This window comes from Gymnoscopelus microlampas, assembly GCF_963454915.1.
Source record: "Gymnoscopelus microlampas genome assembly, chromosome: 4".
Lineage (NCBI taxonomy): Eukaryota > Metazoa > Chordata > Actinopteri > Myctophiformes > Myctophidae > Gymnoscopelus > Gymnoscopelus microlampas.
In genome coordinates, this window is record NC_139941.1 from 52665918 (window position 1) to 52691619 (window position 25702).

The 25702-nt window shown below is 40.2% G+C and overlaps 3 protein-coding genes across 16 annotated transcripts in view; all 3 read right to left on the minus strand.

Annotated features, from left to right (window-relative positions):
* The window catches only part of LOC311044398 (H-2 class II histocompatibility antigen, E-S beta chain-like), a 162246-nt gene extending 137757 nt beyond the window's left edge, over nucleotides 1–24489 (minus strand). For 10 of the 14 annotated variants that reach the window (XR_014600684.1, XR_014600685.1, XR_014600686.1 and 7 more), the window contains exon 1: nucleotides 21475–21563. The gene's annotated coding sequence lies outside the window, so the exon portion shown is untranslated. Of the gene's footprint in view, nucleotides 1–20225; nucleotides 20484–21474; nucleotides 21564–24457 lie in introns of those variants that run through there. The other 4 variants (XR_014600691.1, XR_014600692.1, XR_014600683.1 and 1 more) reach the window with 3 other exon arrangements.
* LOC311043216 (kelch domain-containing protein 3-like) lies at nucleotides 4253–4837 on the minus strand (the record flags this gene model as incomplete). Its single annotated transcript, XM_084054393.1, has 1 exon — nucleotides 4253–4837. The coding sequence occupies one exon, from the start codon at nucleotides 4835–4837 to the stop codon at nucleotides 4253–4255; it is 585 nt and encodes a 194-aa protein (XP_083910519.1).
* Nucleotides 11190–15680, minus strand: LOC311043217 (rano class II histocompatibility antigen, D-1 beta chain-like; the record flags this gene model as incomplete). Its single annotated transcript, XM_084054394.1, has 7 exons — nucleotides 11190–11702; nucleotides 11763–12025; nucleotides 12837–12896; nucleotides 13341–13454; nucleotides 13990–14057; nucleotides 15222–15438; nucleotides 15599–15680. The coding sequence occupies 5 exons, from the start codon at nucleotides 15678–15680 to the stop codon at nucleotides 12856–12858; spliced, it is 522 nt and encodes a 173-aa protein (XP_083910520.1). The 3' UTR covers nucleotides 11190–11702; nucleotides 11763–12025; nucleotides 12837–12855.
* Nucleotides 24490–25702: the final 1213 nt, after the last annotated feature.

Sequence of the window (25702 nt, forward strand, 5' to 3'; positions counted from 1 at the left end):
ACTCTAGTCACAGAGACTTACCCCCCCAACCCAACCCTTGATGTGACTCTAGTCACAGAGACTTACCCCCCCCCCAACCCAACCCTTGATGTGACTCTAGTCACAGAGACTTACCCCCCCCAACCCTTGATTTAGTTCGTGTTCATGTAGCCTAGTGTTTGGGTAGGGTGGCTTGAAGGGTGTATGCATAGATATATATAAAGGCTAGATGGCTCAAGGGGGCGGCGCAAGCGTAGCTCAACCGCGGCCATCTTGCGACGGTCATTCATAACATTATGTCTATGGTGCATGTACTTTGAAATAACCATACCTCAATTTTCATCCGATTTTCAAACGGTTTGGTGTGTTGTAAACACCAAATATGTAGTTATGATACTGCATACTTATACTTATAATCATATATATATATTTTAAATAACATTAAGTATGCAGTATCATAACTACATCTTTGGTGTTTACAACACACCAAACCGTTTGAAAATTGAGCACGCTATGGTTATTTCAAAGTACATGCACGGTTATGAGTGACCGTCGCAAGATGGCCGCCATGTGGCAACGCCGTACTCCATTGGCCAGCAGCGCGGGTGAGTCATCTAGCCTTTATATATATCTATGGGTGTATGACTCCCGGCCTGAATTACAGGCCCAGTCCGGGCCTGCTTTTACTCCATTACATCTCAGAGGCAAATATTATACTTTTACTCCACTACAATTATTTGAAAACTTCAGTTGCTAGTTACTTTGTAGATTTTGATTATTATTACAAAACATACATTAACCACTTCAGTCCTTATACACATTTTGGCCATTTGAAAATATCAGATCTACAAGCTCAGAACGCGTCGCAACGCGTTGTGAACTTGTTAGCTATTTTCAAATGATTTTTCATACATTTTATACATTTGAAAAATTGTGCAATGGGACATTCTGCATAATGAGTACTTTATACTTTTGGTACTTTAAGTACATTTTGATACCAATACCTTTGTACTTTTACTCAAGTAAATTTAGAATTCCGAACTTGTACTTGTAACAGAGTATTTCTTCATTGCAGTATTGACACTTTTACTTAAGTAAAAAGAAATGTAGTTTTTCCACCACTGCAAACAGTCTGTCGGACGGACAGACAGACTGAGAGACGGACACAGAGATGCTGTACATTTGTAGATAGATATAGTTGATGAGTCAATGTTAATGTTTGGTGATGATTGGCTAGCTTATACTCAGATTACTATTTATGGTAATATAATTGACTTATTTAGATTGATTAGAATACTGAGAGATGCAACTTTGATGTTTTCAGGATGATGTTTAGTGTTTCATTTATTAAAGAGCTGGAGAGACAGGGAGACCCCTGTTACTGAACAAACACTCTATAGTCCAGGGGTCTTCAACGTTTTTCAGGCCAACGACCCCCTAGCTGAGAGAGATGAAGCAGGGACCCCCTCTATATTGTATAAATTGTGTTTCAGATTTTTTTTTAAATGTCTTGGTCTGCTCTTTTTTCCCTCTACACCTATATACCTCTTTGCCAAAAGTAGTCGATCTACAAGCTCACAACGCCTCTCAGTGCGAGGCGTTGTGAGCTTGTAGATCTGCTATTTTTGGCTGAAGTTCTCCTCAGAAAAGGGATGCTAGGGTTCAAGTGGTTAATGTAGAAAATAATTGAATCACACCCAGTGTGAAGTGGGCGGTGTGTGGTCATCACAACATGACTCACTTAAAAAAAAGGATAATTGACTTTTTTTTTAAGTCCATACTGCTATTCATAGGGCTGCACATGTGTCATGTGTTTCGCTAGCCAATCACAGTCCTGAATTTGCAAAGTCAGCCAATCACATTACAGTTAGTGGTGATGACACTAGCTGTAATGTGATTGGCTGACTTTGCAAAAGTATCGATTTGCATTAACAATGGAAGGGTTAGGGGTGTAGACTGCGTTGTAGACTATTGGCCAATCACGGTGCAGGATTGGTCAGTGTCCAAAACTCACTTATAGGGGGCGGTTACACCGCCCCAAAAATCCAATCACACCTCTTTGGGTATTGATAGCTGAGGAGACCAGGCATGTAGGTGTGGCACATACATGTAATATATTCAGTTATGTGGTGTGTGTGTGTGTGTGTGTGTGCGTGCGTGCGTGCGTGCGTGCGTGCGTGCGTGCGTGCGTGCAGTACTGCGAACACGCACAGTGGAGTAGAATATAGGCCCACCCGACACAAGCACAATGAATGTACATAATGTCTGTAGGCTACATTTTGTGTGTCTACACACAATACAGTACATAGACAAGATCAAAAATATGACTGATGGCCAGCGGTCCGGGCACCTACAGGCTACAATGTAGCTGACAGCGGTTCGAGTCCCGATCCCGACGGCCTTTGCTGCGTGTCACTCCCCATCTCTCTCTCCCCATTTCCTGTCAACCTAACCTACTGTACTATCAATAAAGGCATATCAGCCCAATAATAAATCTTATTGGGCGTTTGAAATGTTCTCACATCACAAGTATATTAGAAGGTGAGAAATACACATTGTGAAGAACCATCTTCCTGGTCACAAAAAAACAGTTTGCTTTATAATTCAAAATGATTTGGGGAGTAGTTGGACTTACAATTAGGAAAAGATTCAGGTTTAGGATGAGACATTTAGAGGTTAGGTTTAGGGGTTAGGGGTTGGAGTTATGCCAATGTACACACCGTCACCGAAAACAGCAGATCTACAGGAACACAACACGTCGCACTGTGTCGTGTTGTTAGCTTGTAGATCAGCTTGTTTGTGTCTGTGTGAGTGTCTCCTATAGTGTTCAACTATCCCTGTTGACCTCTCTCACCTTTGTGCTTATCCTGAAGCTGCAGCTAACTTTAGCGTGAGAAACCTGATCTGCTACTTCATGCATGCACATGCACTATGTTATACTGTATGTTATGCACATGCACAACGTTACTGTATGCATGCAGTTTTGGTACTTTAAGTATATTGTGATGCCAATACTTTTGTACTTTTACTCAAGTAACATTTTTGAACACAGGCCTTTTACTTGTAATAGAGTATTTTGATATTGTAGTATTGCTACTTTAACTTAAGTAAAATATCTGAGTACTTCTTCCACCACTGTATGCATGCATGCATGCACATGCACAACGTTACTGTATGCATGCACATGCATGATACTGTATCATACAGTATCATGCATGCATAGGCCTCTTCATCATGTCTTGGGTTGTAAGCATAGGCGTGGGAAGTGGGGGTGCTGAGGGGGCTGCAGCACCCCCTGAAAATAAAGTATGAAAAATAAAAAATATATATTAAAAAATTTATATATAAAAAAAAAAATCAAAACATTTGTGCATAATGTGCCTGTTGTTGTTGGTCGTTATTTGGGGGGATTTAGTGCAATAAGTGTTCTGGAACCGAATTAACCGAATTAAATTAACAAAATAACCGCAGCAAATTTTCGCACGTGCATGCATGCGCATACAGCATACAGCACCCGTATGCGCATACAGCACCCATACAGCACCCGTACCGTCTTCCCACGGCCCTGCCCACATACAGCTCAAGTGGAGTTAGGAGGTTTTTTAACTATTAATGTGGAGATATTCTTTTTGTCATTTTTGGGGCGGTGTAACCGCCCCCTATAAGTGAGTTTTGGACACTGACCAATCCTGCACCGTGATTGGCCAATAGTCTACAACGCAGTCTACAACCCTAACCCTTCCACAGTCAATGCAAATCTATACTTTTGCAAAGTCCGCCAATCACATTACAGCTAGTGTCATCACCACTAGCTGTAATGTGATTGGCTGACTTTGCAAATTCAGGACTGTGATTGGCTAGCGAAACACATGACACATGTGCAGCCCTATGAATAGCAGTATGGACTTAAAAAAAGTCATTTATCCTTTTTTTAAGTGAGTCATGTTGTGATGACCACACACCGCCCACTTCACACTGGGTGTGATTTTTTCGTAACAAATTGTTTTTAAAAACATAAACAATGTCTGGTTTATTTTTTTGAATTCTCACATGGAATTTGGATGAGACTGGAGTCTTGCCTTTTTTCCTTTTATATTTGATATATTTAACTTCAATGTTATAATGGAAGTCAATGGCAGTCAGATCGGGCTGAAACCCTGCCCAAATATGGAGTCATTATGTCATAGTTGACTGACGTCACAGATTGGTCACATGAAGTGTGACATCCACATGAGGCCACGGCCCTTATTGGACCCCGTCTTATTTATATTATTTATGTGTTGCTGTTGTTAGTCATGGCTTCCAGTTCCCACCTGATGTTGTGTGGGAGTTCTGATTGGTCCAGATCGTACTGAATAACTGCTAGCTTGCATAACGTCTTGAGACTAGGACTTAAGTCTAACATGTACAGGTTAGCAGTTCTGTTGTGTCCTCCAAAGAGGATGATACGATCTCCCACAATGCAACAGCACATCCCATACATCCCACACAGTCTTTTCCCTTTGGGCTCAACCCTCTTCCAGGAGAAGGTCTCTGGATTGAATTTCCACAGATCATTGAGGTTAGTATAATTATTATTTCCTCCACCATATATGTACAGCTCTCCATTGTAGGTAAAGGCTGAATGACCAAAGCGTCTTTCTGGAAGAAGCTGTGCAGAAGGTGTGTTCAGCCAGCAGTTGGTCTCTGTGTCAAACACTCTGATGATGATGATGTTGTTGCTAGAGGAGACTCCGCCCCCAAATACAAACATCTTTGTCCCAATGATGGTGGCAGAGTGACATGATGAAGCAGGAGGTGGAGTGTCTCTGGTGTTAATTAAAGACCACACCATTGTGGTGGTGTCCAACTTGTACATGTCATTAGTGTGTTTATAATGCTGGGTCCATCCTCCATGGATAAACATGACCTTCCCCAAGACACAGGCTGAGTGGTGGCTCCTCTCCTCTGTAACAGTTACAGAAACCTTTGGCTTGAACCATCTGTGGGCGTCGACATCAAATGCATAAAGCACGTTGCAGTATTCCCTTGTGTCATATTTATAACCCCCCCAGATGTAGATCATATCTTCTATCAGCACAGCTGTGTGGCCGCTGCGATTGGATGGAACCTCAAGGTGAAATTCTCCTCTTCCAGTTGTCACTGGGATCAACTTCCTCCAGCGTAAAGCCACTGTGTTGAAGATGTGAACATCAATCTGATCCTTGTTACTGTTCCCTCCAAATGAGTAGACTTTGTCTCCCACGGCAATAGCAGCAGCTTGACGGCCTAACACTGGTCCTCTGTTCAGATGCAGCGTCCAGTAAGACATTTCTCAACGAGACTTGAAGAAATTAGATTCTTCAAGTCTCGTTGTGTAACAGAATGGAGTCCTAAAGTGTGCTCTACCACTTATATTGGTTCATTGGCACAAGAGTCATGCAAAGTTTGACCAATCCGCTGATGGGTTGGGCTGGTCAATCAAGGAAGTCGATGCCTGTTGATGTCCCTATAATATGGTAAATTGATCATCATAGCAACCCCAGACAGACAGGCTCTACACAGCAGACAGACAGGCTCTACACAGCAGACAGACAGGCTCTACACAGCAGACAGACAGGCTCTACACAGCAGACAGACAGGCTCTACACAGCAGACAGACAGGATCTACACAGCAGACAGACAGGCTCTACACAGCAGACAGACAGGCTCTACACAGCAGACAGACAGGCTCTATACAGCAGACAGACAGGCTCTACACAGCAGACAGACAGGCTCTACACAGCAGACAGACAGGCTCTACACAGCAGAGAGACAGGCTCTACACAGCAGAGAGACAGGCTCTACACAGCAGACAGACAGACAGACGGGGTCCCCAGAGTTACTACAGGGGGTCCGCCAAATCTTTATGTGATAGGATTTTGTTTTTTTTACATTAACCACTGGAGCCCTAGTATCCCTTTTCTGAGGAGAACTTTAGCCAAAAAATGGCAGATCTACAAGCTCACAACGCCTCGCAGCGCGAGAGATCGGCTTGTAGATCGGCTATTTTTGGCAAAGAGTTATAGGTGTAGTGGGAAAAAAGAGCAGCAAAAGTTTATCTGAAACACAATTTTATACAATATAGAGGGGGTCCCTGCTTCATCTCTCTCTCAGCTAGGGGGTCCTTGGCCTGCATCGCAATGTGACGCGCTGTGAGCTTGTAGCTTAAAAAAAAGAAGCTACAAGCCATTTATTGACATGGCCAAAATAGGGCCATGTTTATCACCAGAGACATTTGTTTTATCTGCTCCTTGGAAATGCATGTTCCACACAGAGAGACCAGACTCATATCTACACAGTGATATTTGTCTGGATATGCCAGGCTAGTGACTTAATACATTTTCAGATACTTGAATGTGTCCTTATATTATCATCACTTTACCCAAATACATTATATTATATTATTATTATATTTATATTATCATCACTTTACCCACATTATAGGTGCACATGGGCACAAACACATCATGTATTTAGGGGTGCAACAGTTAATCGTGCTAATTGATTTAATTGATATTTACAAAAATAATGGACAATCAATTTTAATACAAATAATAGGCTAAATATTGGGGGAAATGGTTTGTTTTGCTTTTTTACTTTAAAATGTATTTTTTTAAATAATGAGAATAGCAGATCTACAGTCTCACAAGGTGACGCACTGTGAGATTGTATATGTTATTTTCACAATCTTTGTAGTGAAGTATAGTATATCACACTAATCGATTTAGTCTGTTTAAAAAAAATCTATGTAGATTCCTTGATTTATAAGAAAATAAACACAGACACTCACACGCGCGCGCGCACACACGCACGCACGCACGCACGCACGCACGCACGCACGCACGCACGCACGCACACACACACACACACACACACACACACACACACACACACACACACACACACACACACACACACACACAATGCACACATTTTCTGTCTGTAGAGTGACAACGCCCTCTAGAGGTTCACCAACACATAACATGTTTGATTGAAGACTGGTCAAACAATCAGTGGCGTAAAGTAAACTAAGTACATTTACGACATATGATAGGTGTCTGTTAGTTGGGATTAGTTCAAATGTCAGTAATCAAAGGTTTTTTCTTAATATTTTTTTTTAACTTAACTATGATTGTTTCTTTGGAAGGATCAAGATGTGAATGCCTTAATTGTTTGGCTTTCCGCCCCGCCCCCATCACTAGTGCAGTTGTAAACAGAGCAGCAACGTGAGAGAGAGCTGAGATGTCTGAGAAGGAGATTAAATGACGTTTGTGTCATGTTACCTTTATCAAATATGGACCCCACGCCCTTTCCCAGTAACAAAAAGAGTGGTGGAGCTGAAAGGACAAGTGCCTGCCCTGTGGAGGAGACTGTTTCTAAATAACTGATACATTCAAAGCCCCCCAGACAGTCAAACATTCTGCTGCAGTCAAAGTAAGTTACACAACACTGTGATTCTTCTCAACACATGGGGTTCTCTGTAATACTTTAGACCTGCTATGATTAACAATGAATCATTTAACAGCTCTCAGGTCTGTGGTCTAATAAATACATTATGCACTGCACTACCCTTAAAATTAAAGTTGATAATCACTGACCTATACCACAACAAACAGTCCACAGTTGGACATAACTGATAAAATATTTAGTTATTTGTATGTTCCTAGGGATTATGTTACTAAACATTGTATTCTCATCAGCCAGTAACAAGCTGTAAACATTTAGCTCATAACATGAAGCAATTGGTTGGCTATTCTATATGGCTGAATGCAGTGGTGTAAAGTAACTAAGTACATTTACTCAGTACTCTACTTAAGTACAATTTTGAGGTACTTTTAATTTACAAGAGTACTTCCAATTTGCAGTACTTTTTTGTACAAATATTGTACTTTTACTTTAGTTACTTTGCAGATTTGTATTATTATTACAAAACATACATACCCACTTAAGTCCTATATACATTTCGGTGATTTGAAAATAGCAGATCTACAAGCTCACAATGCGAGTTTGTAGATCCAATACTTTGTACTTTTACTCAAGTACATTTTGAATTCCATACTTTTACTTGTAACAGAGTATTCATTTTCTACAAATTGAGTACTCTTTCCACCATTGGCTGAATGTTTAGCGTAAAAAATAACCTTGTCATTAGGCTACTAATGTACAGGTTACTGTCAAAGCTTATTCCATTTAGTGCTGTAGATGTGGTTTGTTGTGGTATTATGTCTCTCATCACAAACATAAAACATACTAGTCTCATAGTTGAGTGAGTCAACTTTGTCAACTTTTAATGTTACTGAAATAACACACAAATTGAATGTGGCTTTTTACATAGGCCTACTACGTTTACTATTCTTACTGTTATTCTACTCTTGTTGAATATTGGTATTGGCATATTGACTATTGGTAAGCTAAGTTGATGACAAAATAAGACAATCATGTTTTCATAATGCCATAGTATGTCATTATTTAACCCATTAAGACCTGGAATGCATCTGTGTCACTTTAGATTTCTTTGGCTATTCAAAAATAGCAGATATACAAGCTCATAGCGCGGCACCGAGTGCCGCGCTATGAGCTTGTAGATCGGCTATTTTTGAAAAATCGTGATTTTTTTATTTTTATTTTTTTCAAAAAACTTTAGATTTGTTTAAAGAGTCGCCTCAGGTCTTAAGGAGTCCTGTTGTGACTCTTGTATTAAGGGAACCATTTTGTTGACAAGATTTGATGGTATGTTGAATGTAGGGAATAGAAAAGCACTGGATACAGAACTTTTGTGTGACTGTTGATATATGGAATAATGATTTTTGGTCATTACTTTGTCAATGTGTAACTGTTGAATTAATATGGATTGCTCCTGTGACATACTGTACAATAGAAGTGAGTGTTGTAGTGGGGCGGCAGTGGCTCAGGGGTAGAGTGGCCGGTAGAGCGGCCGGATGGCAACCGGGAGGTTCCCAGTTTGATCCCCCAGAGTTAGTGTCAAAGTGTCCTTGAGCAAGACGCTCCTGTTACCGATGAGCAGGTTGGTGCCTTGCATGGTTTCCTCCGCCATTGGTGTGTGAATGTGTGTGTGAATGGGTGAATGTAATGCACAATCTATGTAAAGCCCTTTGGATAAAAGCGCTACATAAATGCACCATTTACCATTTAGTGACTACTACTGGAGGCCTACAGTGTGTGAAATATGTTTGTATTTTTGTCTCCGCCAGGCCGAAAGGCATGGCGAGAGAGTATGTTTTACCCTCCGTCCGTCCGTCCGTGTGTGTGTGTCCGTGTGTGTGTCCGTGTGTGTCCGTCTGTGAACAGCTAATCTCCGGCACCGCTGGCTTGATCGCAGCGAAACTGTGCACACACACTCCCTGGATGCCAATTCAGAACCTCTGCCTCAAATTTTTCACATGGGCCTGTTATAGCGCCACCTAGAGGCAGATTTGTGCAAAACCCATTTTTTTTACATTACTCCTACAGATTTTATCCAAACGTCATGCAAACCGGTACACAGTATCTCTATAGTCATGTGATCAACACGGATGTGTTCGATTTCCCATATTCCATCCTCATTGGCTAAGGTTCGCTTCCAAAATTTGCAGGATTGGTCCGTTTTGAACAAAATGCCTCAAATCATGAACGCAGCTTGCGATTTCCGTGACATTTCACAAACACATTCCACTAGGCCAAGGAAGAAATGCCACGCTTTTCACATTGGCCTGTTATAGCGCCACCAGCAGGTCTAGTGTAGCAAAACACATTTTCGGAAAAAAATGCCTCAAATCATGAATGCAGTGTCTGATTGCCGTGAACGACCTAAGAATAAATGGCACCCTTTTCACATTGGCCTATTATAGCGCCACCAGGAGGCCACAATGACGTACCTGACCTGGTGGAGACCTGTGCTCCGAGGAACACTTTTTCTAGTTTGTTTTTTTGACAAGAAACATCTCAGACAAAATGCACTATTGTTATGGTCTGAAGCACTGTCAGTGACGCAAGGCATGTGTGTGTGTGTGTGTGTGTGTGTGTGTGAGTGAGGGCGGCAGGTGCGTTCGTGTTCATGTAGCCTATACTATTTTGGTAGGGTGGCCTGGAAGGGTGTATTACCAATCCGGGCCTTATGTGACACAATGTTTCTCATTCTTTTATTGATATTCATCCTTGGTGTGACCTTGTGGAAGTCAAAGTGACACAATGTGACAAACAATATGCTTCTCCTTCTTTTATTGATATTCAAACCAAGCAAATTAAAGCCAAAATCTAACGGCTAAACTTCAAACCATTCATGGTCAGGGGTGCAGATCCCAGGGGAGAAAGAAAATTTGGATTCTTATTTGTATTTGTATTTATTTATTGTTAGTTATGCTGCAGGACCACATTGGAAACAAGTGTTTCATTACGCTTTAATGTGTTATCCTGGGTTTAAGTTGTTTTGTGATTTTGCTCGTATATATAATACCAAAATCAAATCAAATCTCAAATGATGTGGATTAATGTGAAAGTATCAATGTTTGTAAGTCCTGCAGTTAAACATGGAGGCATGTTAATGTGTTTGTTATTAAATCATGTGATGTCAACCTATAATGGATTATTTACATCATAACATTATAGTTTGTTTCATGCATTGAACATGGATTTGGTGTTTTGTTTTTTACACGAAATGTCAGACAAACTGTAATCATTGTGACCATTATTAGTTAGTTTAAAATCCTAGCATTAGCTCTATGTTGGTGATATTATTGATGAGAAGATTCCTTGTTTGTGGTTCCCTCCTAAGTTGTAATGAGATCTGCTCCCCTGCTTGTGATTAGTGATTACATATTAATCATTACATATAAATCATTACTTAATATACTGCCCTGCCAAGGTAAAGAGCAGTAAGTACAAAATCAAAAATCACTGAAAAATGGGTTTAAAAGTGATTCAACTGGTCAGCCAAATGAGATATCGGTATATAAGTGATATTACACTAATTTTGCATCTGTTCTTGAGGTAATTGTTTATCCCCCAAAATCACAAAGGCTAATTTGACCTTTGGGATGCACAAATAAGTCGGCGTGTCCAAAAACGTAGTTACTGCTCTTTACCTTGGCAGGGCAGTATAAATGATTGCATGTCATCAGTGTTTCCCATTCATTTTATAGACTGTTGCGGACCACCATTGTCTAATTTCCACCCATCACCTCATACCACCCTAGAGGATCAGGTCCACCCATAACAGGGAATCAGTGATGTCATAATGATCCTAACACATTAATTATCACACATTATAAATTATTACATAATAAATGACTTACGGTCAATTATATAATAAAACCTTTTTCACAAACATGGCTGACTGACTTCCATTCAGATGGATATTAATATTAATGTTATGAATAACACTGATTGTGTGTGTGATAATTTATTTAATGTTTCAATATAGTGTTGAACTGAAATATTATGTTTGTGTTTTCTGACGACAGAAACTATACAAAGTCATTTGATGAACCACCCACAGTAATTGGGACTCCCTCTTCCTTTGGTGTGTCGCCCAGGTGGTGCCTAAACCCTGACCTTTAACCTCACAAACACTATGCCTAAACCAAAACTTAACCCTAACCCTAACACCTTTAACCTCACAAAAATATGCCTAAACCTAACCCTAACCCCAACCTTTAACTTCACAAACACTATGCCTAAACCCAAACTTAACCTTAACCCTAACCCTTTAACCTCACAAACACTATGCCTAAACCAAAACTTAACCCTAACACCTTTAACCTCACAAAAGATATGCCTAAACCTAACCCTAACCTTTAACTTCACAAACACTATTCCTAAACTTAACCTTAACCCTAACCATAACCTCACAGAAACTAGGCCTATAAACCTAACCTTAACCTTAATACTAACCTTTAAATTCACAAAAACTATGCCTAAACCTAACGTTAACCCTAAAAGGATGATGATGTCATCATTGTGCTGCTGTTACGACTATTTAAAAGCTGATTGGACACACATGTATTTCTTCCTCTCACACCCAGGTGTTCTGTGAAAAGACAATAGACCAATAAGAATCAGAATGTATTAACTCTGTGAACATGTTAACACTTTAGAATAACCTTGCCTTATAATAGTAAATTAATCATTCATAAAGTATTAGTTTAAATAAATGATGTGTTATTCATAACATGTTAAACAGTCGGTTAATGATTTAAAACTATGCTATAAATAGTTAAAAGATTATGAACAAGTTATTAGTAAACTACTTAAAAACCTGACCTCCCAGCACCCTCCCTGCAACTACAGTAACCATCAAAGTAGAAACAACTCTACTAGTAGGAAGGGCAGCTCAGCTGGTAGAACACTCTCCTTTGGACCACAAGGTTCTGTCTTTGATCCTGCTAGTGATGGAATGATCAGTGTTTTCAATGAACTGAATCATTGGGTTCAGTTCACTGAAATGTTGTGTTCAAATGATTGGTTCAGAGTTTGGCTGCATTGTGTCGTCTCTTCACTTCCTGACTGAGTCACTGAACGATTGATGATGAATGGTCCAAACTACACAGTTCACCAAGAGGACCCCCCCCCCCCCATCTGACCACATTGACATCAGTGTTGTCTGATACAACAAATCATTTGATTATTAAATTTGATTATTAGATTCATTATTATAAGAAATTAAGCAGAAGACACATGATGTTGTGAATTCACACGACCGGGATGGTTTACGAGGATTGTTTCACTTCACACTAGCATGTTGTTTTGTGTATGTTTTATAGTTTTATACACTTTTATACATTAAAACTGTATAAATGTATATATATAAAAAGTTTAGTAAAAAGAAAGAGGAAGTGAACCTGGGTGTGTGGGAGGAGTCTAAAGATTCTCATCATTGGTTGTCGGCACCAGAATACGACCTGTTAGAAGAAGAAGAGAGACAGTTAAAACAGACACACAAATACATCCTATGTACTGTATTGTGTGTATTTCTCCATAAAATGCATAAATGTACACACAACACAATAACACAATAACATTAGGGTTCAGTCATCAGGGTCACATGTTGCATCAGAACTAATGTGAACATTTGACTCTTATTTAAGACTAAATGTGACAACATAGAACACACCACGTCTAAACTGGTCTAAACCGGTTAAGGTTTTAAACCAATATAAACAAATTTAGGTTGTGGCTTTACATGTTTGTTTGTTTGTTTGTTTGTTTGCATTTCTGTGAGGGTTCCACATGTCATGTGATCCTCTGTTGACCTGACCTCATTTCTTCCACTGTTAGTAGATTTATTAATTAAACATGTTAATTAAACGTGTTAATTAAACATGTTAATTAAACATGTTAATCACCTCGTTTCTTCCACTGGAAGTAGATGAATCCAGACAGGAACAAGATCAGACCCAGAACCAGACCTGATGCTCCGATGGCCACCTTGTTCTTCACTGACTCTGGCATGGAGAAATCTGATAATACAAATATTATATTAATTATATTATTACAGTAGATTAAAACACCTTGTTCTTCACTGACTCTGACATGGAATCATCTGTGTCATTTTAGATTTTAGCTATAACTATTATTTTATACTTAGGCTATTCAAAAATAGCAGATCTGCTATTTTTGAAACAGAGACATTTGTTGAGACATTTGATCTCCTGATTCTGTAGCGTGAGGCGGCTTGATGTGACTCTAGTCACAGAGACTTACCCCCCCCAACCCAACCCTTGATGTGACTCTAGTCACAGAGACTTACCCCCCCAACCCAACCCTTGATGTGACTCTAGTCACAGAGACTTACCCCCCCCAACCCAACCCTTGATGTGACTCTAGTCACAGAGACTTACCCCCCCAACCCAACCCTTGATGTGACTCTAGTCACAGAGACTTACCCCCCCAACCCAACCCTTGATGTGACTCTAGTCACAGAGACTTACCCCCCCCCCCAACCCAACCCTTGATGTGACTCTAGTCACAGAGACTTAACTAACTGTAACTGACCCCAGTCCATCTTGATAGGCGCGGTCAGGCTGGGATGTTCCACCATGCATGTGATCTTCTCTCCTGATCTGTAACACACACACACACACACACACACACACACACACACACACACACACACACACACACACACACACACACACACACACACACACACACACACACACACACACACACACACACACACGTTTTTCTGCTGATGATCCTCTTCAAAAAGAACAGCATGTTTTCTATCTGATGAGGATGATCAGTACCTACACACAGGTGCCCCCTCTGCACTACAGTGCGGGGGGGGGGGGGGGGGGCGGCATGCCGCTCATCATAATAACTGAACGATGAACTATTATATTTAAATGTAAGATTAAAAACACAACTACAATTAGGCACCATAGCACTAGACCGTTATAGACAATAAGATAAGCTTATACTGATATTTTCTCCACCTAAAATAATCATGACGTGCGTGTGTCCTCAAGTTGAATGTGTGTCCATGTGGATCTGCTCAGAGCTGAAGCGGCCCCTCCTCCCCGCCCGGTCTGGCAGTGAGTGAGCAGCTGTTAATTAGCACTAACATTAGGACACATTGTGAAAGTAGACGATCTACACGCTGAAACGCCCCGCGATTCAACACATTGATCCATTGATCTTTGTTATTATGTATTTTTTTGGAAAAAAAAAAAAGGTTTGACTATTTTTGTGTAGGAGCGTGAATGCCCCGCTGGGCTCTCCTCCGCTCTAGTGTTTATTGTGTATTCCACTATTCCCTCCCCATTGCAGAAAAAATAGGAAGGTAGAAGAAACTTAGTAACGAGATATGCACGTTATAGCGTATTCCTGTGTGTGTATTCATGTATAACACACTCGCTCGCGGGTCTCTGTGTGCGTTTGTCATGCTTGCACGACGACGAGCTTGCTGCGTAGTTGTGTCTGGAGTAGACTGATGATAAACACGGGACTCGGGAGGAATCGTGTGTGTGTGTGTGTGTGTGTGTGTGTGTGTGTGTGTGTGTGTGTGTGTGTGTGTGTGTGTGTGTGTGTGTGTGTGTGTGTGTGTGTGTGTGTGTGTGTGTGTGTGTGTGTGTGTGTGTGTGTGTGTGTGACTTAATATTAGCCTACCAATTCATGGGCAATTTTCAGCAAATGAAGAACACTTGTTTTAATTTTTAAAGAATATATGTATAGGTGTCTATTAGGTGTGTATTTCTATGTATAGGTGTCTGTTAGGTGTGTACCTGGGTGTATACTCCAGGTAGGAGTGGTACTGGTAGTACCAGTCTCCATCAGACAGCTCAGCAGTAGAGGAGAGACCAGAGGTCAAAGGTTCTTGACCTATCCACCAGGTCACCAGGATCACTTGAGGATAGAAGTCGTAGCTGCTGCACCTCAGCATGTGAGTGTGTTCACCACGACGAGGGGGAGTCTCTGACTTCAGTCTCACTTTGGGCTCCACTGGATAAATAAGATTATTATTATTATTATTATTATTATTATTATATTTATTATTATATACCAGTCATAGGAACATGTCATTATCATTAACAATTGTATATCATCCAAATGAGATCCAAATGATCCAGAAAGCCACAACATGCTTGGTCTTCAAACAGACAAAATGTTCCCGGCTCTCCCCCGTTCTCCTCTCCCTCCTCTGGCTCCCAGTTTCTGCCCTCACAGAGGTATGACACCCCCATATCTTCAAGAGTCTTCTCCCTTCTCTAAAACACCCTGGTCAACGCTCCACACGTCCTAGACTCTTCTCCCTTCTCTAAAACACCCTGGACAACGCTCCACACGTCTTAAACTCTTCTCCCTTCTGGCTCCCAAACGGTGGAACAAACTCCCCATTGCAGTTAGAGCTGCAGACTCACTCCCAATCTACCACCATAATCTGAAGACTGTAGCACTAGACCTAGCCTTGATGACCTTGCAGGCTTATGTAAAGGTTAAAATGTAATTTAGATATCATGTTATGTAGACAGATGCCAGGTTCATTGTAGACCTGGCATCCTATAGTTTGGATAGTTTCAATGTACAGATATTTGTTTTGTTTGATATTATACTGTTTAGACTGATGATAGGTTCTTGGTTTACCTATGATCCTAGATTACTATTTCTATGCATTTGATGTATTACCTTGTGTTTTCCTTACTTACTGTAAATCACTCTGGATTAAGAGCTTCTGATAAATGACTACATTGTAATTGTAAGTGTCAGTGTTTGGACACCAGATGGCACCAGATAATAACATTTAAATGAGTACTGTAGATGCTACAATAGTCTATAGTTTTCTACTAAGTAGAATGAATTTATATAATTTAGTTTAAACATATTAAATAATTCATAGTTACACAGTGCTTTACATAAACAAAAGTAAAACATTAAATATCAATACATGAAAATAGTTTGAATGAACTAGAGTAGAAACAAACAAAACAATACACATAATCCTGTAGAATATTACTATAAGTGATTAAAAACATACAAAACAAACTATTAAAGACAATAATTAAAATTTAAAATCAGGTGGTGAAATGAAGTGTATAGAGGTGTGTTTTAGCCTGCATGGTTCTTTTTAAAGTTAATTAAAAAACATTAATCCTGGTGTCTCTGTTTTAGGCAGGTCATTATATGAGGGTGAAAACACTCAGAAATAGATCTATATGTTTCATTTATAATCGGTGTACGATGGTGACACCACATGTTGTGAGCTTGTAGATCTGCTATTTCCACTGCGTGACAGCGTGTTAGGATAGAGTAGCCTATAAATCAGCCTTAAAGGAGTAGTTCACCCCAAAAATGACTTATTTTCTATCAATTACACCCCATGAAGCATTGAATTCATGGAGATTTTTTAGTTTTTGTCTCATTCCTGAGACAATAATTTGATGACCGGCGGTCTCTCCGGTAGGAGACTCAAAGAGTCTCCTTTGAGTCTCCTACCGGATACATTAGCATCTTTCCACTGGTAATCAAATTATTGTCTACGGAATGAGACAAAAACTAAAAAATCTCCATGAATTCAAGGCTTCATGGGGTGTAATTGATAGAAAATAAGTCATTTTTGGGGGTGAACTACTCCTTTAAGTGTTTACGAGGATCTGAAATGTTTGTCACCAGATTAAGTAATGTTTTATAATCATTATCAGATCAATATTAACACCATTAATCATCTCTGAATAGAATCATGTGATTTCATGTTATAGTTTATGAGGTGATGAGTGTTGAGTGCTGCTCTGAGATCAGCTCACCTCTTGTTCAGAACAGAGGAGTAGTAGATCTCAATGTTGGGTTTGCAGAATGCCTCTGGTTGTGCTCTCATCACACGCAGTTGTGTAGGATCTTTATTGAGGCGCTCTGCGTTCTTCACACCAAACTCAGTGTATCCAACATACTGATCTACTCTACTGTCCCACCTGAGGAACTCATCACCATCGAAATTCAATGACTCTATGTACTGTATGTCCTTCAGCTCACTGGAGTTAAACACACAGCGGGAAGCCAGATAGAGCATATATCCATCTGGAAATAGACAATTAAAAATGTCATTAATGTTCAGTTTTATTATCATCTGTATAATATCAACACTAGACTAACTGCCCCCCATCAGCCAAATGGCCTTCCTGTCTGTCTGTCTGTCTGTCTGTCTGTCTGTCTGTCTGTCTGTCTGTCTGTCTGTCTGTCAGTCGGACGTTACTGAAAGTGCTTTCACTCTGGCCACACAGCAGCTATCATTGACAGAGGAGGTAAAGCAGTCGCTAAGGACCCCCACACACACACACACACACACACACACACACACACACACACACACACACACACACACACACACACACACACACACACACACACACTCAGACCCCATCATGTATTTCCAGGATAACCCCCTTTTTTTATACCTAGGCTATTTGAAAATAGCAGATCTACAAGCTCACAGCGCGGCACCGAGTGCCGCGCTACAAGCTTGTAGATCTGCTATTTAACAGAGTACCTCTAGATTGCAGTATTGATACTTTTACTTAAGTAAAACATTTGAGGACTTTTCCCACCACTGACTCTAGTCAGCAAACAAGGTAAATAGTCACATAAGTAGAGAGTAGAGAGAACAATGTAGAGCCTCAAAGAAACTATAGGATACCAGATCAATCATTATAACAATCAGCTGAGTTATATTAAACAAATAAAGGTCATCATTTATACTGTAATTAAAGCCTGCATTGCAAACCTAAACCAAAACACTAAACTGTTGCTTTTGAATTTAAATTGCAATATTTTATATAACCCCCAAATGTATCAAATAAATCATCATTCAATTCAAATAATTGAATGAGTGCATTGACTTCTGGGGGGTCCCCAGATAACTTTTTGTTGGGGGTCCCCAGATGATTAGCTTAATAGATAAAATTGTTTTCTCACTCAACAGAACAAACCAACATACAGTATAAGTGGATACAGGGTATCTGCACATTTATAAAGTGACAATTTAATGACTTTTAAGACCTTTTTAATAGCAAATTTGCCTAATTGTCAAATACATAAGAAAGAGGGAAACCTTGTGAAAATAACCGATCTATCTCACACAAATATGATTATTTTGGGAGGTCCCCAGTTCAAAAAGAATTATTTTGGGGGGTCCCACCAGAAGCGGACTTAACTGTAGGCAAGGTTAGGCGACCGACTGGGCCCTCAAGAATTAGGGGGCCTCATGAAAAAAAAAATCAAATCAATTTCTGTAGGCCTACCTTTAGCTTTTTAATGGATCCCATGTTAGTAAAGCCTGATAGAAGTATCAAACTCCCAAAATGCACCAGAATACTGGAAATTACATCTATTCTGTTAAAAAAAATCTGTGGAGGGGGGCCTCATACTACCGTTCGCCTGGGGCCTCCAGATCCTTAAGTCCGCCCCTGGGCCCCACCCAGTTGAAATAAGATTATCACCCCCCAGGTGATAGGCCACACCCACAGCTTCAAACCAACCCCCCAAGGTGATAAGCTACGCCCACCCCCAGCCGACAGCAGATCTAAAAGCTCGCCCGGTGCCGCGCTATGAGCTTTTTTTGTATTAATCAATTAATTAAACAACCATAAAATAACATTAACAACACACTCTACCATCCTTCAGTGGTAGAAAAAGTACTCAAATGTTTTACTTAAGTATATAAAAAATTGCAATATAGAGAAATACTCTGTTACAATGAAATGTACGGAATTCAAAATGTACTTAAAGTACCGAAAGTAAAAGTACTCATTATACAAAATGTCCCATTTCAAGTTTTGAAATGTATACTAATCTTTTGAAAGTAGCAGATCTACAAGCTCACAATGCATCAAATGGTGATTAGTGACGCATTGTGAGCTTGTAGATCGGCTATTTTCAAATGGCCTATAGGGCTGAAGTGGTTACTGTATGTTTTGTAATAATAATCAAAATCTACAAAGTAACGTTTTCAAATAATTGTAGTGGAGTAAAAGTACAATATTTTTCCTCTGAGATGTGGTGAAGTGGAAATAAAAGTATTGGAAATTGGATATACTCAATGCCTCAAAATTGTACTTAAGTACAGTACTTCACCTCTATAATTTAATTCATGAATCACAGGAACATTTTGATGGTAACTGTTGTATAATCGTATTATCTTGTATTTTGACATGATTCATATGTATTTTAATTGAAAATCCAAATAAATAAAGTAAAGTGTATCAGATACTCAGTGGTCTTTGGTCATGGGCCGCGGTAACACGCCGTCCCACCAGTCTTTTGAGCAGGAGCACTCACACACACATGCATCCATTAAAACAACCCTTAAGTTCACACCTCAACAAAGGCTGCCGACTGCTTGGTGTCACACCAGGTGAATTAACATAGGAATGAGCCTATAGATGCATATCAATTGTCCATTGTGTGACCTGTAGTGTAGATGTTAAGCCACGTGCGCTTTAAAAAAACAAATCTTTACAGTATACTACATATATAGTGTAACACGGTAGAACACACTGCATCTACATAGTTGTACCATCTACACCTCACCTACAGCTCAGGCTGTACAGAGCAGATACTAATGCATAGATTTGTAAAATAAAGCACCTTGAGCACATATTCATGTTTACTAAAAATACATATTATTTAGAAAACATTTCACCATAAATGCTTAATATACATGTTTAAACATTTTCATTAATGTTAAATATATTCAACCGTTTTAGTTCATAACTATTGTGTTCATAGTATTCATGTACCTTTTACTGGTGGTTTCTTCAAGGCAGTGCGAGTGGTGTCCAGGTTGTGTTTGCAGAGTGCCTGCTGATTCAAAGCTGCTTCATAAGCTGCTGCACCGTAGGTCATATGATCTACAAACGGAGGCTGAGGCTCCACCACCTTCCCTTTGTTGAAGTCTGCGTACGCCACCACTTCACCATCCAGTGCAAACATGTACTCTTTATATGGGTCTTTAACTGTGTCTGAACAGCCATTGAGTTGAATGTCCTCATGGAACACTGGAAATAAAACAAAGATGACATTAAATTCAACAACAAACGTCTTCACAGTGACAATAACACATAATCATCATGTTAAACAATCATGTTTGCAGTGGTGGAAAAAGTACTCAAATGTTTGACTTAAGCAAAAGTATCAATGCTGCCATTTAGAAGTACTCTGTTACAAGTCCGGAATTCAAAATTTACTTGAGCAAAAATACAAAAGTATTGCTATGAAAAAATATTTAAAGAACCAAAAGTAAAAGTACTAAAATGTTTGAAAATTACAGATCTACAAGCTCACAACGCGTCGCGATGTGACACGTTGAGGCTAAAGTGGGCTAAAGTGGTTAATGTATTTTTTATAATGTTATAATTTATATCTGCAAAGTAACTTGTGACTAAAGTTATCAAATAATTGTAGTGGAGTAAAAGTACAATATTTGCCCGTGAGATGTAGTGTAGTAGAAGTAAAAGTACTGGAAATTGGAAATACTCCAGTAAAGATACAGTATCGTATAAGTACCTCAAAATTGTACTTGAGTAAATGTAATTAGTTACTTTACACCACTGCATGTTTGGTTCTTATATGACGTGAAAGGATGGATATTAAAAGTAACTTCCTGTCAAACGTTTGATTCACTGAAACAAATTTTTTGTTTTGCATTTTATTATGAAATTAATTCATACAGAATGATTTATTTCATGATGTCACAACAACAGTTCCTAACATCTGTTTTAATGTTTATGTATTTGGACCAACATTCAAGAGCCAAGGAGTGTGTGTGTGTGTGTGTGTGTGTGTGTGTGTGTGTGTGTGTGTGTGTGTGTGTGTGTGTGTGTGTGTGTGTGTGTGTGTGTGTGTGTGTGTGTGTGTGTGTGTGTGTGTGTGTGTGTGTGTGTGTGTGTGTGAGTGTGTGTGTGTGTGCATTGTTCATATTTGTTTTTATATAATAACAGTAGATATAAATGTATATATTATATAATAACATAAATATAATGTACTTACTTCCTGGGATCGCTTTGACATGAAGTACAGAGGAGAGGATGAGGAGGGTGGCTGTAATCTTCATCATCACTGATCAAAACTGAGCTGAATTTAATAGATGAGAATAAACAGATCAGAATAAACAGATGTTTACTGAAAGAGAAGTTCTGGAGTCTGAAAGAGAATGAAGGAGGACTCGTTCTTTAGTTCAGAAGAATCAGCCAATCAGATTAAAGATATGATGTTACATCATCTGTTTCCAAGAAGACGACAGTCTGCATTATTGCAGATATCATGAACAGTATAGCTGCTGCTGATGCACCTTATGTCTCCTTGTGTACATACTGTACCTTATGCTCCTTATGTCTAACCTCACGTACATACTGTATGTAAATATCTTTGTTTAATTCATCTTTTATTCTCTCCTTGCCCCTCCCCCGTCTTCTTTTCTTTCTCTTTCTGAAAAATAACTAAAACGATGGAGCTGCACTAAAAATAATTTCACCCACTTCTTTACACCTTTAACCTGTGATGTGACAATAAAGACGATTCTGATATAAATATCTGGTCTCTTCAGAAGAGAAAACCCAAATAAAATGCTGGAGCACTCCACTGGTCTACTCTGCACATATGTATTATTATGCAGGGTGACAAGGGGGTGTGGTCTCTGAAAACCATATTCACACGGCGGCCATTTTGCTATTAAGTTAATGAAATGCCACCCTGTTTCTTCATTGCAAAAAGCAAAAATGGCCACCATGTGAATATAGTCTACTAGAGTTTCGGGGGGCTACGCCCCCCTCAACCCCAGCCGCGCACGGGGCTTTGCTTTGTTGGTCCCTCCGTGTCCCTGTGTCTGTATCCGTGTAGCTGCAGCACAGAGTGGGCAGTATAGATGGGGATTATGGCTGTTAGAGGCATGTACGCGCACGGGGCCCGCGTGGGCGTGTGTATATGGGGGTAGACAAATTGTCTAAGTAACATTTGCAAAAAGGGAAAAAAAAAAAAAATTGTAAGAAAGTGTAATGTAAAAGTTACAAAATGATGAAAAATAAGTAGAAGAAATTATATTTTGTATGTTTCGCGGACCACCAGGGGGTCCGCGGACCCCCTGGTGGTCCGCGCGGAAATCGTGGGATGAAAATTTCCAAAAGGAAAAAAAAAAAAAAAAAAAAAAAATATGAAGGTGGTTGCTTGTTTTTCTGAAAGCTGGCGAATGGCAGCCCTTTCTGCAAGATGGCGGCCGCCTGGTGTTGTTGTGAGTACGTGTATTTGGGGGGGGGGGGGCTACATAGTTCTCCAGAAGACACACACAAACATACACCATCTACAATGGACGAACTGAGCAGCAATATAGACATTCACCACACGAACGTGCATTGTTGACAAAGTGATTGCACAGCCGCTGCAGGCATGACAACCAGGTTAGCGTTAGCGACATGGCAGCTATCACAGCGCCCTGTCCGTCGTGCTGCAACTGCCTGTGATGGCTACAGCAGTAACAGCAAGCTGTCTGCGATGCCATTGTCTGGAGACTGCTCTTAGCGTGACACGACCAATGAGAGTGAGCGCTGTAGTTGTTGCTAAGATACGGTGGCGTCTCTGCCCCATAGCTTGTAGATCTCTCACACATGATTGGCGTAGGCTGCGTTGCCAGGTCTGACTTTGTGTGTAAGCAATGGTCGGCTTATTTTTGCGCGCCTTTGGGCTCGTTTGCATTGTGCGCACGGCAGCGCTTGTTTAGCGTACGTCAGCGCGACGTGGCAACGGACGTGGCAACGTGAAAGGTGATTGGCTGGTGAAAAGAAACACCCGACGTTACACCAGAAATGGTGCCTGGAGAAAATGGTGACCAAAAAAAAAAGTTTGGAAAAAAAGGAAAAAACCCCCGCAGCGGCTGCCTGGTGTTGTGGTGATGAGGTCGTGCGCACGGTAAACGGTACGAAGCTGCCTCCCCTTCCGTTTTGTCCGACATTTGGTGAGTAGAATTAATTATGTTGCGCGGTGGAAAAGGTGTAGTGAACAGTGAGATGTCCCTACGCGAGGCGTAAATTCAGTGCGGCCGCCGTGGCGAGTCAGTAGGCGACATGTGGTCTGGCGGTGCGTTGTTTATCCGATAACAGAGCTGTGGGGTGTCGCCACCGAGGGTGCGGAAGTTGCTCGCCATTTATATAGTTAGATTATTTCCAATTCCATAGTGTAAAATAATACCAGTCAGAGTTCCATAGCTTTTGTCTCCCCCCTCCCCCCAACAAAATATTGCCCCCCGTACTGACAGAGGCTAAAATCACTGTGTGTGTGTGTGTGTGTGTGTGTGTGTGTGTGTGTGTGTGTGTGTGTGTGTGTGTGTGTGTGTGTGTGTGTGTGTGTGTGTGTGTGTGTGTGTGTGTGTGTGTGTGTGCGTGCGTGCGTGGTGCGTGCGTGCGTGCGCGCGTGTGTGTGTGTGTGTTCAGCGTCACTGGTAAAATGCTGTTCATGTTCAATAAGCATCAATCCAAGCCTCATTACATCTCACTGCTGAAACCATCAAATGTCTTTAAAAACACACTGGTCATGTGATCAAAGTGTTGTGTGTGTGTGTGTGTCATTTGTTTGTATTGTGCATCGTTCATATGTGGTTTATAACTAGGGGTGGGACGATATATCGATATCGCGATATATCGTGATACTTTTCCCGCGATAAATAATCGATATACTGCCGGGGAAAAAAATCGATATTAAAAAAAGAAAAAAGACACTGTATTTGTGTAATGATGATTTTGAACTGTTTGGTGCTATTAATATGTGTTTATGAATTGAATACAAGGACTATCGTGATATATCGTGGTGAAATTTCATGCAATATATCGTGATATCGCAATATATCGAATATCGTGATATTATTGTTATCGAGGGCCTAATATCGCCACAGATATCGTATCGTGAGATACCCATGGTCCCCCCTATTTATAACAGTAGATATACATGTATATATTATACAATAACAGAAATATAATGTACTTACTTCGTGGGATCGCTTTGACATGAAGTACAGAGGATTTAATTAATCATCTTTTATTCTCTCCTTGCCCCTCCCCGTCTTCTTTTCTTTCTTTCTGAAAATAACTAAAACGATGGAGCTGCACTAAAAATAATTTCACCCACTTCTTTACACCTTTAACCTGTGATGTGACAATAAAGATGATTCTGATTCTGTTGAAGAGAAACACTATAATTTATAAGCTAAGGTGTTCTACATTCTCACACAAAGGAGTCACATTTGACCTCCTAACTCAACCACATCTTCTTGGTCAAAGGTCAAAGGTGACATGTTGGAGCATCAGAGTGGTTAAAGGTAGCCTGGGATCAAATACCATTTTCAGGTTTCTGGTCCGGTCTGGAGTGGAAATAACTTTACGTCATCAGACGGCCGGAACCCACGACCGGAACCTCCAGCGCCGTGCGCCTCCAAAATGATTCCCCTAGTTTAAAACTTGTTTAGTTTGGTATAATTGTTTAGTTTATTTTGGTATAATAATGGTTTGGTATGTTCATCTTTTATTCTAACTCGTAGCGCGACTAGTGAGACTAAACGACTGATTCACATTATGTGGGGAACAACAACAAACAACGGATCACAGGGCTCAGTTTTAGAATGAATGACAGGCTTTCCTACAACCTGCTCATCAGAAGCAGTTAGGGGTTGTGTGTGTGTGTGTGTGTGTGTGTGTGTGTGTGTGTGTGTGTGTGTGTGTGTGTGTGTGTGTGTGTGTGTGTGTGTGTGTGTGTGTGTGTGTGTGTGTGTGTGTGTGTGTGTGTGTGTGTGTGTGTGTGTGTGTGTGTGTGTGTGTGTGTGTGTGTGGTTGAACTCACCACTGAAGTTTCTGACTGGAAACTCAAACTTGAATTTCACTTCCTGATTCACCCAGCAGCAATCAGATTATTCTTTTATTAAACATCATCATTTACTAGAGAGACATGTTGATGTCAACAACCTGACAGACTGTACATAATTATGTATTTATTTATTGTTTGTTTTATTTGACTCTTGTTGGTAATGTCAACGTGTTGCTCATGTCAATAAGGACACTTTAAATCTGATGTCATTTAAAAGTTGAAACAGACAGACAGACAGACAGACAGACAGACAGACAGACAGACACACACATTTTAACAATGTATTATGTCCACACAAGTGAAACTCCCAGGTGGTGTAGTCTGGTATTCTGTTTCCGGGCCTAAGTGCCCTGGCTACATTTGCTAATGTCTT